This window comes from Priapulus caudatus, unplaced genomic scaffold, assembly GCF_000485595.1.
Source record: "Priapulus caudatus unplaced genomic scaffold, Priapulus_caudatus-5.0.1 Scaffold434, whole genome shotgun sequence".
Classification (NCBI taxonomy): domain Eukaryota; kingdom Metazoa; phylum Priapulida; class Priapulimorpha; order Priapulimorphida; family Priapulidae; genus Priapulus; species Priapulus caudatus.
This window is the reverse complement of record NW_014577495.1, coordinates 104,363-122,335: the sequence shown is the minus strand read 5'-3', so window position 1 is coordinate 122,335 and position 17,973 is coordinate 104,363. Positions and strand designations below refer to the sequence as shown.

At 46.7% G+C, this 17,973-nt stretch overlaps 1 protein-coding gene across 1 annotated transcript in view; it reads right to left on the bottom strand.

The window, feature by feature from the left end:
• The window catches only part of LOC106810336, a 14,598-nt gene extending 4,609 nt beyond the window's left edge, over positions 1-9,989 (bottom strand). Inside the window, exons 1-10 of the mRNA XM_014813645.1 lie at positions 9,855-9,989; positions 8,279-8,414; positions 7,306-7,341; positions 4,974-5,133; positions 3,856-3,912; positions 3,287-3,470; positions 2,757-2,935; positions 2,078-2,558; positions 638-1,930; positions 535-607 (exon numbers count right to left, since the gene is read on the bottom strand). Of these exons, the coding sequence (XP_014669131.1) occupies positions 535-607; positions 638-1,930; positions 2,078-2,558; positions 2,757-2,935; positions 3,287-3,470; positions 3,856-3,912; positions 4,974-5,133; positions 7,306-7,341; positions 8,279-8,377 (2,562 nt within the window). The 5' untranslated portion in view covers positions 8,378-8,414; positions 9,855-9,989. The remainder of the gene's footprint in view (positions 1-534; positions 608-637; positions 1,931-2,077; positions 2,559-2,756; positions 2,936-3,286; positions 3,471-3,855; positions 3,913-4,973; positions 5,134-7,305; positions 7,342-8,278; positions 8,415-9,854) is intronic.
• Positions 9,990-17,973: the final 7,984 nt, after the last annotated feature.

Sequence of the window (17,973 nt, the reverse complement as noted above, 5' to 3'; positions counted from 1 at the left end):
AACACCTGAGGGCACCACCATCAGCACCAACACCTTAGGGCACCACTATCAGCACCAACACCTAAGGGTGCCACCATCAGCACCAACACCTGAGGGCACCACCATCAGCACCAACACCTGAGGGCCCCACCATCAGCACCAACACCTGAGGGCGCCACCATCAGCACCAACCACTGAGGGCACCACCATCAGCACCAACACCTGAGGGCACCACCATCAGCACCAACCACTGAGGGCACCACCATCAGCACCAACACCTGAGGGCCCCACCATCAGCACCAACCACTGAGGGCACCACCATCAGCACCAACACCTGAGGATCCCACCATCAGCACCAACCACTGAGGGCACCACTATCAGCACCAACACCTGAGGGCACCACCATCAGGCGTAAAAACATCTTAGGGTGCCACCACCAGTACGAGCACTGATTACGACCAGTGTGTAAATAGATCACATGAGAATAACCTTAGATTCAATGTAAGTTGTAACGCTAACAACCTCACTCGCATAACAGCATAAAAGCGTGCATACAGCACTGATGATTAGCAAAGCTTGACCCGGTAACCAAAGCAACACGGTCGTGTTGGTAGCACAAGGATGCAGCCTAAACGAGAACAAAATTTAACAATCTTACCTCCATGAATTCAACCTGCTTCGTCCAGTCGAACTAGACCTTGACCTGCGCTCTGCAGACATGTGCTCTGCATGCGCAGATCTGCTCAGCTGTTGATCAGCCACCTCCGCATACATGTGCCACGGCTGCACGGACACGGTGTGACATCGTTCAGCCGTCTCCGCAGACATGCGCCCTGCCTGCGGGGACACCGTAAGACATCGTTCAGCCCTCTCCGCAGACATGGGAACGTATCGTAGGTCACGGCTGTCCGCATGCGTCACCGCCTGCTCCCATAAGTCCGGGGTCGAGTCCGCCGCGTCGTCGTCCAACCGCTCCTCGCCGTAGACACTGTCGTCGTCGTCCACTTCCATCACTGCTTCAGCCTCGTCCGTGCTGCTGCCCTGCCGCCGACGACCGGCCGACACATCGTGCGGCGAGGGTTGGCGGTCTGCGCGTGCGTCGCATGTGACGGCAGCGCTCACAACCTTCTGCCTGACAGCAGTACTATTGCATGCGTCCTCCACATTAACAGTAGCAGTCGAACCTTGCTGATCAGGGGGTGTCTGAGAGGCAGCAGCAGTCAGATTCTGCTGATCAGAAGGTGCCTGAAAGGCATTATCAGTCAGATCCTGCTGAACGGGGGATGCCTGCGAGACATTCTTGCTCTCAGTGAGCTGGTGGTCGGCAGAAGATGGGTTTGCGCGATCGTCCCACACACAGCGGTCATCCTTGGAATTAAGACGGCAGCCGCTGCTGACGCTTGATGCGTCACACCCACTCTCGTTGCTGTTTCCGCCATTGTGCAGCTCACTCTCACACGGCGATCCCTCGCTCTTTACAACATCATGCAACGATCCCTCGCTCCCGCACCGCGGCGATCCCTCGCTCCCGCACCGCGACGATCCCTCGCTCCCGCACCGCGACGATCCCTCGCTCCCGCACCGTGGCGACCCCTCGCTTCCGCACCGCGGCGACCCCTCGATCGTCACTTGCGTCGATCCATCTATCTTCCCTTGCATCGATCCTTCGATCTTCACTTGCGTCGATCCCTCCATCTTCACTTGTGTCGGCGGCTGACAAGGCTGCGCGATCACGCGTTGCCGCGGCGACGATGACGGCCGATCCCGCGATCGGTAGCGGCTGGATCGCGTGAAGCAGGTCTGATAGCCGGGCAGCCTGTTGTGAAGGCTGCTAGCGTCCTCGTCTCCGGACGCCTCCACGCGACCCAGCATCCCCATCGGCATCGCGTCGGCGGCGACGATGCCGGTCGCCATGGCGACGGACGTCGGGTTGTGCCGCGTCAGCAGCCGGCTCAGCTCCACGCCCACGTAGTCCGGCAGACGGTTGTGCGTCCCCGCGTCGTCGTCGGCCGCCGCCGCGTCCTCGCGTGGCGCCCCCTGGCGGCAACCCTCCTTCTCGCCGCCCCTCCGGCTCCTCTTCGACGCGGCTCGACCGTGCCTTCCCCCGCCTCCTCCGCTGCCGCCGTCGGCCATCTTTCGCTCGGCCATGCGTACGATATCCTGCAGGGTTCGCGCGATCTTCGCGCTCGTCGGCTCGGGCGCCGGCTCGCCGTTCGCCGCCACGCGAGGGCGCCGCTGTGCAGGCAGCGCGTCGTCGTCGGGCGCGGCGGGCGATGCGCAGTAATCGTGATCCATCGCCCATGCCGGCTCCACCTGTCTGAGCTTTATCGACCTGCTCAGCGGCACGTAGGGCGCGACGGGTTCGCTGCACACCAGGTGGCGCTGCCGCAGGGCCGTGTAGTGTTCCAGGGGGCGCCCGCGTTGGGCGCGCCGTGCCGGCAGCTCGCTGATCATGATCGCCGACTTGACCTTGTTAGACGCCTTGATCTTCTCAATGACCTCCCTCGGTGGCTCCCTCGGTGGCTCCCTCGGTGGCTCCCTCGGTGGCTCCCTCGGTGGCGAGGCAGGCGGCGTCGGACCTGAAACAAGATAGCATTCATCTTATAATGTCAGGTCAGCTTGCTGTTGTTTTGTACACCCGAATAGGGTCACATTTCGGTTAGAATCAACACTAGGCTTCATGTAATAATAGGATAATATCATGTATGTTATCATATGTATCGTATCGTATCGTATCGTATCGTATATATTATCGTATGTTATCATAACATACGCACCGACAGGTTCGATCGCTGGCTTCCCATCTCTCATACTATCGTGAGACCTCGTCGTCTCTTCAGCCTTGCTGGCCGCAACATCCGAAACCTCCGCGGATGCAGGTGGCGACACTGCTGACGCAGGGGGAGCCACCGCTGTGCTCAGCACGGTTTCGATGGCTCCGTCTTGGCAGAAATCCCTGGTAATGCATCAGCGTGAATTAATGGAGCTATACTTGTGTGCTTAAAACATTAGCCAACTCACTTCAGTTAACACACTTACGTGTACCTGTCATTAGCTGGCAGTTTTTCGTGGCAAGCACGCTTACATGTGTTTTATCAATAGCTAGAACACATAGTTTTCCATTAACTAGCAAACTTATATAGTTTTTCATTAGCTAATATACCTAAATGCAGTTTGTCATTAGCTAACACACCTATATAGTTTGTCATTAGCTAACACCTATATAGTTTGTCATTAGCTAACACCTATATAGTTTTGAGTGAGCACACGCACACATGTATAGCTTTACCTTAGCTAGTATGCTTACATGTATTTATCGGGCGAGGCAACGGGGGTGAGGTCTTGGAACGTGTTCGGTTCGTGTTCACTCACGTGGCTGGACCACGTATCCACCGTCAGTGGCGGCAGCGGCGCCACGAAACACATGTCTATCACGGCGCCCTCTCTGCCAGCACAAGTCATTGATGACGACAATGCCGGGGGCGGCAGGTCTGAAAGCAGAAGGATCGAGCAATAGATGAATACACATAGACACGGCAAGACATCAGAACACAGCAGAGCGACAACACGGATCTCATGCATCTCCTCCCAAGTTACGCTTATATCACACTTATAAGAATTTCTGCCTATAATAGTGACGTTATATGCGTCAACAACCAATCAAATTCACTTTCAGACACAGGTCGTCCGAACGTGACAATGTTAAATGACACAATCAATTAATCGCCTATTAATCATGCGTATATGCGCAGACTTTTTCTACTGCAGTTGATTCTGCAATGCTTATAGAACGTTTACTAACATGAGTATTAATGCTAATTAACTAACTCGTTAACTAGGGAAATTACTCGACGGTAACTAGGAAAACGCACTCACCATCGCTCTGCTGCTCAAACTGTTCTAGTAGGCTTGTCAGATCACCGGCTTCTATTCCTGCAGGAAGCAAACAGACATAAAAACATGTGAGTGTCAGTGAATGAAACCCCGTGAGCCACAGTGAGTAAGTAAGACAGAGGCAGAAGGAAAGAGGCAGAAGGAGGATGGAGAGAAAGAGAGCGAGGGAGGTTCCTAGCATGCAGCTCATGGCTTCATGTCAGATCACCCGTACAGCCGACTACTCATCAGCAGTACATAGGCACAGAAACGAAAACTGTGGGACTGTGGAGGCATTTTCCGCCTCGTTAACTGCATCACGTGCCAGTGTATTCATAAAATTCAACAAACAGTCAATGAGTCAGGTTTAAAACGAATACACAAAACAAAAAGCTCGTGAATGTTTTCATCCCTGCATGATGACAGAGGGGACAAGGTGGCCTTAAATATACGTAAACACGCTTTCTCCACATTCCACTCAAGTACCATACTGTACCACATGAAGAAATATTTGTACCGGTATGTATACACATAAAACACCAGTACAGATAAACAAGGGTACAAAAACCAAGAAAACATAGATAACCTACAATCCGCTGAAAACCTCCCTGACAAAAAAAACAAGAACTAGCTCGTTGGTGACATTAGAGGGTAATATTATGATTACTTCAACATACAAATTATCAGGAGTTTGTACAGTTATACTATAGCTCCAAAACAGTAAATGAACAGCGAACGTGTACCCGCTTTCTTGAGATTCGCAAATTAAATGGCTTTTCCAAACTGTCCCACAAAACATGTGCACGTAGTTACGTGACGTGAGTTTCTATAGACTGGTATCTATCTCGCTACGTAGACAAAGGTAACATATTGTAGCTCTAGACAGGGTATCGATCAATGTCATTTCGCAAGATTAAAAATCACACACTAGTTTTTTTTTGCATTTATAGTAAACAAATGAAGATCGGTGCACATATTGGTAAAAGGAATGATGTACGAGTGTTCTATGACACGCTAGCCTTAATACACTTGGTGTTGCGCAAGGAATACCAGTAAATATTAGAAAGGTCAAGAAAATGGGAAAACGAGAAAAAAACATGAGAAATCCTCGCTGTAAATACCTATGTCGAACGAGATGCTGGACAGCTTAACACGACGCTGACCGGCGGTCGAATTGGCTGCCGTCTCAAGCTTGTCGGTTCTGCCCTCTGCCAGGTGCTTCTGCCAACTCTCCCACAGAGCATGAGCCTCAGTCTCTCCCGCGCTGTCCATTGCATGACTCTATAGAAACACGAGGCAAGAAAATTGTTCACCCTCGTCACAAACATCTTGTCTCGTCGTGAACGCTACTGTAATACCGTGATTTCTTCGTTTTTCGAAGTTACACGAGTTTAGGTATTGGGCCAGCCCTGGAGGCAGATTAGCCCTGTACGGTTAAGAATTGACCCTGCAGTTATAATTGCATGTTATACAAACATATAACATCAGAGGTAAGTAATCTAAAAGAGATCTCGTTTGAGATTATTTACCCCAGATAACATTGAATTACGTCGTGGTTAACTCTGGGAAGTTGTACTCAACACTTCTGTATGCACAAGTTTCGATATCCTAGAATAATGATAACTAGTGGCAAATATATGTTTGGATGGTTTTGACAACGAGTCTCCAATCATTCTGAGAATTACCTTTCTCAGCACATCAGAACTTTAAACGCATTTAAAAAAAGCTAAAATGTGACCCCAATCTGATGGACAGTTAGTGTCCAAGTGCCATTTAAAATTTACAACGATTGTATACAGCATAAACAGTTAGGAAACATGAGTTTACTGTAAACGTCACGACTGACTATATATATATACACGAGCGTGCAAAACCCAATACATGTACTCTTGGAAAATATTCTAGAACAAAAACGTTACAAGTTGGTCTGACCTTCCTTTCACATCAGAACCTATGTACATGAGCACTGTACAACTACGCATATTCACACATATACATGTGCAAACACCGACAGATATTGACATTGCAATAAAGAGACTTATATTCCAGCTGTAAAAATTCCAACAAAACGAAGAACATGCTTGCACAGGTACTTATACATATATATACATGTATGCAGTACATGTATGCAGACAGTTGAATAACATGCTTCATAGTTTGGCACCAGTGAAACTAGTGAAACCCTACTAGTAATTATTGTGCAGCTTATTTTTTACAGTAAATCAAACTCACAATATCTGTCTAGCATATCTATTTCTAAAGCATGACAAGATAATTATACAAATATACATTAGATCCTGTCCAGTATATACGAATCAGGGTTCTGCCCAGGATTTTTTAGTGCCGGGCACATCCACTTGCGACAGCGTCGCAAGATGCAAGCGCCGTAGGCGCGAAGCCAATCTAGGGGGTTCCGGAGGCATGCCCCCCCAGAAAATTTTTGATAGTCTGAGACTCAATTTCCTGCATTCTGAGCAATAAAAAGCCCATATATCAGACTTTTTTTCTTTTTTTTTATATCGAAAATTAGTGCCGGGCGGCAACCGCGAGTGCCGAGCACACCCGCCCACCGCCGCCCACCGTGGGCAGAACCCTGACGAATATTGTCCAGTCTGTCCATACTGTCCAATTTGACATGTGCAACCAAAGATGCACATGAGAAGGTTCAATTCAAATGAAGTCATGCAAACTGAAACTACCACACTTAAAATTCCCGCACATCCTCCCCAACGACCTACTGCAATATTTATCACATACTTCATACATCATTTATTCTTGCAAGATTGCCTAGAGTGTTACATTAATCATTTTGTATGCAATTAACGTTTTACTGTCATCGTTTCGTCTTTCAAACCTAGATTGAAACAACATCCTCTCCTGCTATGTTATCTACAACTAGCATGCAATACGACGCTTTGTAGAGCGGCATACCTGGAAGCCAGCAAGGCTATCCATAGCCAGGTTTCTCTAGCACTGAAATGCATACAGGTAGCACACGTTACACCTGCTATCAATGCCCATAACCTTCGTGTACAACTCTAGCTACAACATGTTACACTGTACCTAACATGCCACGACGTCAATGTGTCCATGTCACAGTCAAACGAGTATATAACGGTCACTCAAGAGAAATGCCAAGCGTGCTTTACAATCGAGTATCCATTATACAGGGGTGATGGCTAACACAGGGTTGAGTGTACATGGCTCTGCATATATATACATGTATACATCTATAACCAAGACATGCTGATCTCAATCATGTTCGTTTATACATCTAAGTCAGTGCTTCTTAAACTGTTTCAGTGTCATTCACCCGCAACTAAATTTCCTTATGTTTTAGGTAATTTTGCCTACGTTTCATTCACCTCAAAATAATTTCATTGACCCTTGGGTGAACCATTCACTAGTTTAAGAAGCACTCAACTAAGTAGTGGACAGTTAATGCCAGCTTACCGTGCGGCTGTGTGCATCGAATACACCAGACACACCCTGCAAGCAATGAAATATCATCACTTAATTACCATACAAAGCATCAGTTACGCAAATACGTAAACCCAGTGAAAACAATCTGCTATTCCAACACGAGGTCTAATATCTGATATTATCATAACATATCTTCAAAAATACCCCCTCGTAAATTTCTTAAACAGGGCATTTTAATAATAAAATAACAATTATCGTAATAGTAATAGAATCTACTCCCAGGGTAACGTTTTGAGCCATCACATCAAGAAGAGCAACCACCGCACATTTGCGTTGCAGAGGCCAGTGGTGAAATTTGATCCGTGCTACAGAATACTATAGGAGTGCCAGCTAGAATGTTCTCTATAGCACAGACACCCACCCATGTGGCACACTCATCACTAAATGCACAGCAACTGTTGTAGAGTATTTCGCACCTAGTCTCCTCTCATGAGACCTACCCCCACTCAGTCAGACACAGGACCTGACACCAGCCAGCCAGCCAGGCAGCATGCTGACCGATTACTTAGACATTAGGCTAGAGTAATTAACCCACTACAGCAGTGTGAGATCATGCTGGTGTACCTCTGAAACATGCAAAACCTGGTCCAGCATGTCACCACATGGCTGCAGGGCATTTTCGTTGCTTTAAAAATATGTGTTGACTATCCACTCTTCTCTCTCCAGTACTTACAAAATCACGCTTGGTGTTTACCAGCACCTCCTTCATAACACATTCAGTAACTCTACCTCTGTATAGCAACTCAGCAACTCTTACTCACGTCGGCAATAGAACACTGCACGTATGACGAAGTCATTTATCACAGCGCACATAGAAACGAACATTATGAGCCGAAAACGATACCAGGTCCTGACTGTACATGAACGACTAAAACACGCAAAATGCACGTACATTAACGCCCAGCTAACACACAGCTATGCTCGGCCCATACTGGTTGGTTACCTGGCAGTCGGTGGATGAGAACTTTTGTAAGTGTTGATCGACGGCTGCCGAGATGTCGAGGTAACAGCCGAGCGTCTCCGAATCTTCCAGGAGCTCCATTTGAGATGCTGCAGAGTAGATTCCTGTCAACTCCCTCCTGCAATGACAGCAATGTGAAGACATAATACAACGATAAAACCTGTTGACGGTCACACCGAAATGCGGAACGCGGCACATATATTAAAAAGATTTTCACGGTGATTTATTATTTCATGTATAGTAAACAATCGAGTTATTATCAATTTTATGCTACAGAGATAGAGAATCGAGATAGTCGGATGTAAACTTTCTAGATGTGGTTCTTCCCACTAGTGAAGAATGACGTGGAGTTGTTTAATGATATTCAAGAGAATAAATTATATAATATAGGGTAGACAGCCACATTAGTTTCACTTTAATATTGAATTCAATTAAACTTCATATTTAGGTCAGGGTCGCAGTATAGATTGTACATGAGCAGGTATTTCCTAGTAGCTTGAAAACGGTACATATGAGTGTGGGGATGTACATTTCAATTTTGTTTATCTTGACCAGCAGTTTTTATTCACTGGTAAAGAAATAAAATGTACAAAAAAAAGACATGTGAGGTTGTGTCTAAACGAACTCTCTGCAAACTCTACGAGTGTCTACATCTGGGAGAAACTGGACACATTTGCCAACATGTTTTAATGACAGCAACCAACATTACGAATCCTCAGCAGTCAGTGACAGTACAGTCTGACAGTACTACATTACCTAGTCTCTATATGGCCTTCACTAAAGTAAACTTTAAAGAACGCAGTGGCTGGAGTTACAGCAGCCATCGTTCGTTGAAGCCCCTTTTTGGCGTTAGGGTTAAGGTTAGGGTTCTAGCTTATCTAAACTCTCAAATCGTGAATTTATTTCCCAAGGCGTTATTTCAAAATCTGGCGCCACCCGCCGCCATCCTTGTCTCGTTAAGTATGAAAACGAATGGACTGCCGTACCTCCAGCCTCGAGACATTAAGATACGGCTGCCGTACCCCGTAGCCACAGCGTTTAAAGAAGGGTCGACCGTCCAGTTTTTTAAACCAGCATAAGTAAAATTCAAGGAAATTCATCCTACACTTACTACTACTAGGGCTCAGGTTTACTTCGAGACCCTACATACATAATTATCATCACCAACGTCATCGTGACACCATCACAAAATAACCAGCAATAGGCCTACATCATCGTGGACTAGGGGGCCCTCATGACTCATCATGATTTGTCATTTGGTGAACCTTGGCTTAACTTAGTAAACACGTGGTCCAATTTACTACACAGGAAAGCTACATCGAAACAGTATGAACGAGAAAATACTTATCATATCGTGTTTCGATATGTTAAATTGTTAAAAACCCGATCAAGGACTAGCTGACATATGTTTCGGCTTACTTTTCCTTCGCCGCATTTTTAAAGGCGTGTTCAGTATTGCCACCATGCCGAATCGGCCTCCAAAATGCACCGTCTTACCATGTCGGTTTACATACTATTGTAGAAATTTTTATAACATGCGTTTACAAAATTAACAAACCTGAACAATCTTCTTTACTCTTCAGCTAAAAATCGACAGTATCGCTACACAGAAACTGTGAAATTTGACATTGTTGTCTTTCCACGACAATAACTAGAATAACCACATGTCTTGCACGTCACGGTGCAATCGCAATATGGCGTGCAACCTTATAACCAAGAGAGCATTTTTCTCGCGCGAACCGGTTGCCGTCCGCACAGGCACAGACGGCCATAAACTGCTAACTACCGCTGTCATGGTATTATATGATTCCTATGCTGAGAACGTCTACGTATATAGACGTGCAAGCATGTAGTATGTTGAGAAAACAATATATCATGCATGTCATGGAACTACTATAGTGTTTTAAATATATGGCACAAACTGAAACAAATCCACCCCGCACATGATAATTTATAACATAGCATACCTTCTATCTCTTTCTCACGTTCTCTCTCTCTATCTCTCTCTCCTAAGTGGTGCCTTGGGCAGCTTATTAAAACACTAGAAAAATTAAGCAGGAAAAAGTGCCCTTTATTTCTTCCTGGACACCCCTTTTTTTTAAATCCTGGATCCGCCTCTCTCTCTCTCTCTCTCTCAGTCCATATCGTTCTTACGCTCTTCACGATCATCTCCTCTCTTGCATTCTGAACAAATCGTAACATCAAGCACTCTCTACTCGTCTCTAATCCAGTCTTACGTCACTCCTCTGTCGTCGCGAATCGGTTGGAACGCACTCGCTCTCTCTCTCTCTCTCTCTCTCTTATCCCTCTTCTCTCTCTCTCTCTCTCTACTCTATCACCTCGATCTTGTCATTACCTCCTCGACTCTACTCGGTCTAGTCCTCTGCCGCTATCTCTCCTCTCTCTTTCTTTCTCTCATCTCTCATCTCTCTCCTCTCTCTCTCTCTCTTCTCTCTCTAGTTCCTCGCGCTCGTTTCGTCGAATTCGCGTACTAACATTCCCCTGTGATAGACCTTTTTCCTCTGCGCTCTCTCCTGTCGTTCGAGCAATGAAGGGGTACGCCACACATTGGGAGTTAACACTGCATCCTATCCATATGCAACGCACACACCCGTTACACCAACTTGACACTGATCTTCGTTTCGCATCTCGAACAAATATGTTCACGCCATGTCTTCTCCAGACACTTTTGTGTTGCAGATGCTATTTAAGCTATGTGAATTTAATACTGCTAGAATAGGTCTATGTACCGTAGCCTGTTTTGTGATCTAACTCTAAGAAAAATAGCTTAAACCATAAAGAATGAGTAAATTTTTTGACAGCCTAAATATACCATTTAAGTTTGCAGCCGTGCCAATCGCTCAATTTAAGCAATGATCTTATTGTCCTCATCTAGGTTGTGGGAATTATACTAATTATGTACAATAGCGCGTCGTTTAAGTCTTCCCATATTTGGGAGTTAAATACTGTGTGTTACTGATTATGTTGTAGGGCATCCCATTATGATATATTGTGGCTATCAATACATCCTCAAGATATTCTTGTCATTTTCTAGTGGGCAGGCACAACGCTGTTTCTGCAAAACCACGGTTCGCTATTGTAATGAGTGATCTTTTCCTGAAATTGGTGCTGTTTCTGAAAGGGTCATTTGCTGGGAAAAATTATATTAGATTGTTGGACCACGTGATAGGTCTCATACGTAGGTTGCGTCCAGCATTTGATTGCTGGTGCACCTTATTTTATCAAAAACGTTTTTTCAAATATTAGGAAATCAGTGAGTCCCAGAAATGCACAGATTTCATGATCCAGGTGTTATTTAATCGTTCTACAGACAAAGTATTTTCCATGTATTTGCATTAAAAAACCCTCTTTATCATTTTTGTGACGGGCATTGCTTGCAGCACACCGGTCGTATATGAACGTGTGGGTATCCTCACTTCGGCTGAGAAATTAACATTTTTATGAAGTCGGCGGTGCTGTCTCACATATGTTGCAGAGTGATGCTGTATACTAGCCTTATTAACTAAGCCAGTTTAAAACATTACATAACACTTGGTAGTTTGTTTATTTCTTGTTAACGTTACCTGGAGATTTTTAGCTGCGCCCTTGACACTCGTCCAAGAGGTGAGCTAGTTGCCATGGGGTGTCGTCCGTTGTACTCCGTCCGTCGTCCGCCGTCTGTTCGTCCGTCTCGTCCGTCCGTCAACAATTTGCAAGCGGTCAACGATAACTCAAAGAACCGTTCGATCCCACATGTTTCAAATTGCATGCAGTTGTTTCTCCTATGGGAGAGGTTTGAATTAACCGTCCCTGACTTTAATCTCGCAGAGAGCAACATAAGCCAGATCACGAGCTTAACCATGACTTTCGAGTCCATGTCCAACTTCTCTATTATTGCTATAAAAAGGTGAAATTATGACCATAAGTCAATTCAAGATGTAAAACTTCAGTACATTATTGCTCTAAATTCTAAGAATGCTGAAAGGATTAAAGACCATCCCCTTGATGACGCACTAAAGACAAACAATATCTACAACCCACGAAAGTTTTATTTGGCTCACCTATCGTCATCTTTTAAATATGCAAATTGAGCTAGAGAATTGATAGCTTATTGGTGGTACCAAATTTCAGCTATGCCGCTTATTATTCTAAGTGTCTGCTCCCTGACGTGCGCTCCGAACTTGCAAATACAACACATGCAAAATGCTTAAGAGTTATTAAATCTATCAGAAACCTGCGTTGTTGTATTGCAATCTAATCACATGGTCGTTCAAGATAGGAGATGACACATTATGTTACCTAGGAGATTACCTAGTGGGAAGAGAAATTTGAGCCAACTTACACCTAATTATAGAGGAGCAGCGCAGTCCAGCAAACCACGTACTTTCTGTTTTATCGAGCCTACTGTCTACACGTATGGTACTTTACATTGTAACATAAAAAGTGTGGATGGAACTATATACACGTATATAATGACTAGGGTTATGTATAGGGGCGGTGATATATATGAGTGAGTATATACATAGGGAGATAATAGTATAGCTTGGAGTGCTCTCTGTGATGTTGTGTCGTGTGACTGTTGTACTATGTGGTGTTTGTAGTGACAAGGGTTTAGCTGACTTACTGTTTGGTCTGTATTGTGTGACACGGGGTGCAGTGGTTATCAGAGCATTAGTGCGGACTGACCACGTGGTCTTGGATTCGTGGGCGTCGCGTGAGCCTTGTAGCAGTGAGAGTAGGAAGCCGTACATTGCCTTGGCTGATGCGTATGTCCGTGTTCAGCATGCGGTCAGTGTATGCAATTGATTGCATTGTGTGTGTGTTACGCTGGTGATAGCTGATGCTTGTCTGTGTTGAGTGTTGTTGTGTGTTTGTTGTATCAGTTAATTAACTAGGATAACAGATATCGACACTGCTTTACATCGCGCGGTTCCGGTACAGCTGGAGAGGACAAGATTTAGAAAAAGTAACGACCGAAACACAAACGAAACCATGAAACACTCTGACCATTTGTTCTTGTTCGTACTTGTTGCTAAGAACAGTCATTAAATATCTGGTTCTTGACGAGACAGTAGTGAGAGCTCTACAACTAAGGACTGCTCCATCTTACGTGAATGTCTCTGATCTAGCAATAACAAATTACATAAAACCAGACCTCAGGATCAACTGTCTTCTGGCTATTTATAGTGGACTTGTGATTCTTGCAAAGAGCAATTAACTAACTTTACACATTGTCTCTAATGTCAACCAGATTTATATTGCAGACAATTACTGCGTGTTCAAACTTTGAGAGCATCACGGGTGGTCTGTGTAAACGGTGCTTAACAATGGGCGCACTTGGTCATTTACAAAAGGGAGATAACACTACACGTTGGTCGTTGGTACCTTGGGTTACTTTCTTTGGTGATATTATTACAGGCCACATACTGAACTGCAAATTTTCTGCCTAAAACAGACAGTAAGACCAATGGCAAGGAAGCTAACATCAAAGTCTGTCGCCCGTGGTCCAGCTTAGTAAGCCTGCTAAGCAATTATCTGATGGCTTTCTTGTGGTTAAGTTTTACTGAACCACATAGTATTAATAAGTCACAAGGGACGGATAAAGTAACTTTTACATGGTGCTGTATGTTTGTACGATGTATTTACAGGGAGGATAGTGACTCGAACGACGTGTCTGGTGGATGTTTGAGCCGATGAAATTATGCATGCAGATTATAAACACTTACCCAAAATCACTCTGCTCGGTCTGTATCGTGCATAGGCTTATTTCGACACTGTATACGCACATCACACACACTTAGAGACGAACATCAAATCTATAAACTACAAGTCCTGTTGCAGCCCTGGTTGTGTTGCACGCTAACGTAAAACTTGGTCACTAAAAAATAATCATGGGTAATAAACTGTTGACCATAAAGGATTCAAATGTCGATATGTCAAATGTCAAAGCCTCCTTACCTCTTACCTCTACCCCCTACCGCTAACCCTGACCCTGCCGCCCTAACCTCTAACTCTGACCGCTAAGCTTAGCGGGCGCCTGCCACTCACTGTTCTTATTTCGGTACTGTTATCACTGGAGACTAAGCTGGACTCCATACAAAAGGTGTCGGTGGTACGATTTGGTTATTACATAGATTACACTACATTGTGCTTCAAGTGAATGTTCTGCTTAAACCAGGGAGTGTCACCACACTGCAGATACTGACTTTACACAGATTCTGAGTTTGTGCGGTGATAATGAATTATTAACAGAAGGATTACGATTAGAGACTTGTACATGGGGTCGAAATAGTAAATGATATATTGACATATTTGTAGTAGAAAAAGGATATATACTTATCTTAGCGACCTAGACAACCTATGTGGATCAATATACTGGGGCAGGCATAGTACCCATTAAGCGAAGGCGCGTGCGAGCGCAACGATGTGAAACAGTGGGCGGCTGGAATATGCGTGTGCCACACCTACATTCTACCATTAAAACAGAGCTTCTTCATTCAGAACGACCCTCATGGCGCGATTCTTAAGGGAAATAATATATCAGAAACCGCTAAAGTCCAGCAGCTAAATAGACAAAGTGGGGCACGTAGCTTTCGGTGGACTAGACGGATTGAGCACAAATCTAACCAACGTCACTGTGAAGAAGTATAGATTATTACTGTTACACAGCTACAGGGATATACCTGAAAGTTACACCTTCGTGGCGACTTGCGTTAAGTTGGTGTTTAGTTGGATAATCGAAGGGTGGTAATTGGAGCTAACACCGTATGTATCTTAATTGGGCCTGCGAACTTTCCTTGAGCTGAGTGGTGACGCCCAGGAAAGTTGATGGCCGAACGGAGCGGAACCCCGAAGCGTTGGAAAACGACCGATTCCGTGATCCTCACACAGAGGACACTGGCCTGTAGCACAGTGTCATGGATGGCCTCCATGGAATAACGAACTTGTCTAGACAGGGCGCTGTGCAAGTTAGCAAGGCTGTATACAGGGCGCTGGTGGCACGTAGCATAGAGCACATGCTAGAGGGCCCCACGCAGAAACGACATTGTCATAGAGGCGCGGGTAAAGGAACGAGAAATGTCAAGGAGAACCAGTGAAGGGAAAACGACATTGTTGGTAGATGGCGTCGGTGAAATGGATAACCGACATTGTCGACGAGGCACTTGGTGCAAAGGAACGACGTCGAAGAAGAGAATGTTCTGCCTAAGATGTGGCGCCACCTGATGAGAAGCCAGAACAGCCTGATTCCCTCTAGAAGATGGTGTTTGGCACTCCAGTGTCTCACGTTCGCAAGCAGAAACAGCGGCACACGACATGGCGATGCACCCAAAAAGCGTGCGAGACCCAAACATCCGCGCCAGATGTTCCATGACCAAAAGTTGGCAATTGTTGTTAAGGGGCACGCGGGTGCAGGAAACCCGACAAGCAGGACAGAAGAAAGGTATGCCCTGTTGCGTCGAAATGTGTAGCTGTGGCAATGCATTGTGCGCGTGTCGCGTGTTTCAAATAGGCTTGCATGTGTGCATGTTGTGGCGTGTGCGTGTGCTGCGTTGCGTGCTGCGTGTGCGTGTGCCTGTGCATGCACTAGCGTGTGCTATGCGTGCATGTATGTGCGTGCATCGCCCCCCTTTTGATGTGTATATCTGCCTTCTGTTGCTGACATACACCACATTTATTTAATGCCCCGATGTCATTCCTGGTATTATGATGTAATTTAGTTCATGTACCGTCAATTAATCGTATTTACTAGTGCGTGTAATGAATTGGATGAAAAGAGGAAACATTGAAAAAATAAATGTTAAATGAATTAAAAGATAAATGGATAGGTGGCGGGCAGGATGCGGCGTCCGTCAGTCGCAGTCCGGTTCGGTATCCAGGTTCGGTCCAACGGCCTGACAAACTAACCTCCGCCCAACGCGGCAAAGACAGAATACAAAATACACTCACGCGCAGGCGGCAACAGCGCACCCCCCCCTCACCCCCTATAGAGAAGAGAGAAGAAGAAGAGAGAGAGAAGAGAGAAGAGAGAGAGAGAGACGAAGAGAGAGAGAGAGAGAGAGAGCGAGACGAGAGAGACGACGCAGAGCAGCGAGAGAGAGACGAGAGAGAGAGAGAGGACGCACGCAGAGAGGAGCCAGACGCGCGGCCGCACGAGCACGACGACGAGGGCCAAGACGAGACCGAGACGACGCACGCGCCACGCGCCGTACACTCAAACATCACTCACATCACCCATATATTATGTACACAGGCCGCGACAACCGGGGTTTTTCACGAAATAGGATGGACTCCTGGTAGCACTCCACTCGACTATTGCCTTATTATACTTCCTATTCTACTTCTTTTTACCTCAGCTTACAACACTCGATCATTCTCCGGTGACTACTATAAATTTCACCCCCAACGTGGTATTCTCGACAGGCTTGAAAATTGGCAAAATAAACGCGAGCCCTGGTGTGCGAGCAACCTCAACTTCATGAACAAATTACTTACCTTTGGTTTGAATGTAACACATTGAACATCGAAAGTCCTTCCCGCCTGATTTGAAAGTCCACTCTCGGCTGAATCTTCTCACCACCTGAGCTGTCATGTCAAGCGTCAGCTAGCATTCTCTGGCCTTGTCCTGTACTTCCAACTCTATACGTTTAAGCCGCCTAGCGTTTCGAATGTTTGTCCATCCTGGATTGTATACGTCCAGCGCGTAGCACAGGGGCGAGGCGCCTGCATCATCAAGCGATGAAATTGTAGGCAGACCGCTCCAAACGCTCTATATCAAGCCGCCTGCCAGCAACCACAAGACAGTGTCAATCCGCAAAGAAGCCTAACACCAAGCAATTTACGCGTCTCGTCGTCACCCGTCCGGCATCGACTTGTTGCTACCGATAACCACCAAATCCTCAGGAAGACCCACCGAAGACTGTCTCATGCATACCCACCCTTCCTCCAACATACCTGCCCTTCGATATACGTCCGGAGTTCCAGTCACCATACCGATACCACGCACTTACAACCACCGGCGGGGCTGCGTCGGCCGGGCGGCCCGGTCCCGGGCGGCCCGGTCCAGTTCCCGCGGCCGGTCCGGGCAGCGGCTGTCGGGCCCGGTTCGGCCAGTCCAGTCGGCCGGTGTGGTGCGCCACGAACCGAATGCCGCCGATCCCGGCCAGTCCCAGTTGCGGCACACACACACATCCGAGGCGGCCAGCACCGACCGGAGGCACCCAGGCACACACATCACCCGAGCCCAACGATCCCGGCGACGCGGGGCCTGCCACACCCGGAGCGGTGCGCACACATGCGGCCGGTCCCAGCGCCAGCGTCGAAGCACAAAACACTCTTGTGCCTGAGGCCATTCCCATACACCACGCCCACCACCGCGGCCACACACACCAACACACACCACCCCGACCCAGAAAGACAGCCCATTCCCCTACACCAGACACCAACACACGACACACACACACACGCCGGGTACGGGACCGCGACACATGAACCGCAGACACACTCACATACACAGTCACACAACAGCACACACACCTACCCCACAAAAACCACACACAGTCCACACTGTCCCTGGTTAAACACACGAACACTAAACACACACACCACACCGCCAACACCATACCAACGACACACACCTCACACACACACCACACCGCCCACGGACCCACACGCAGGCA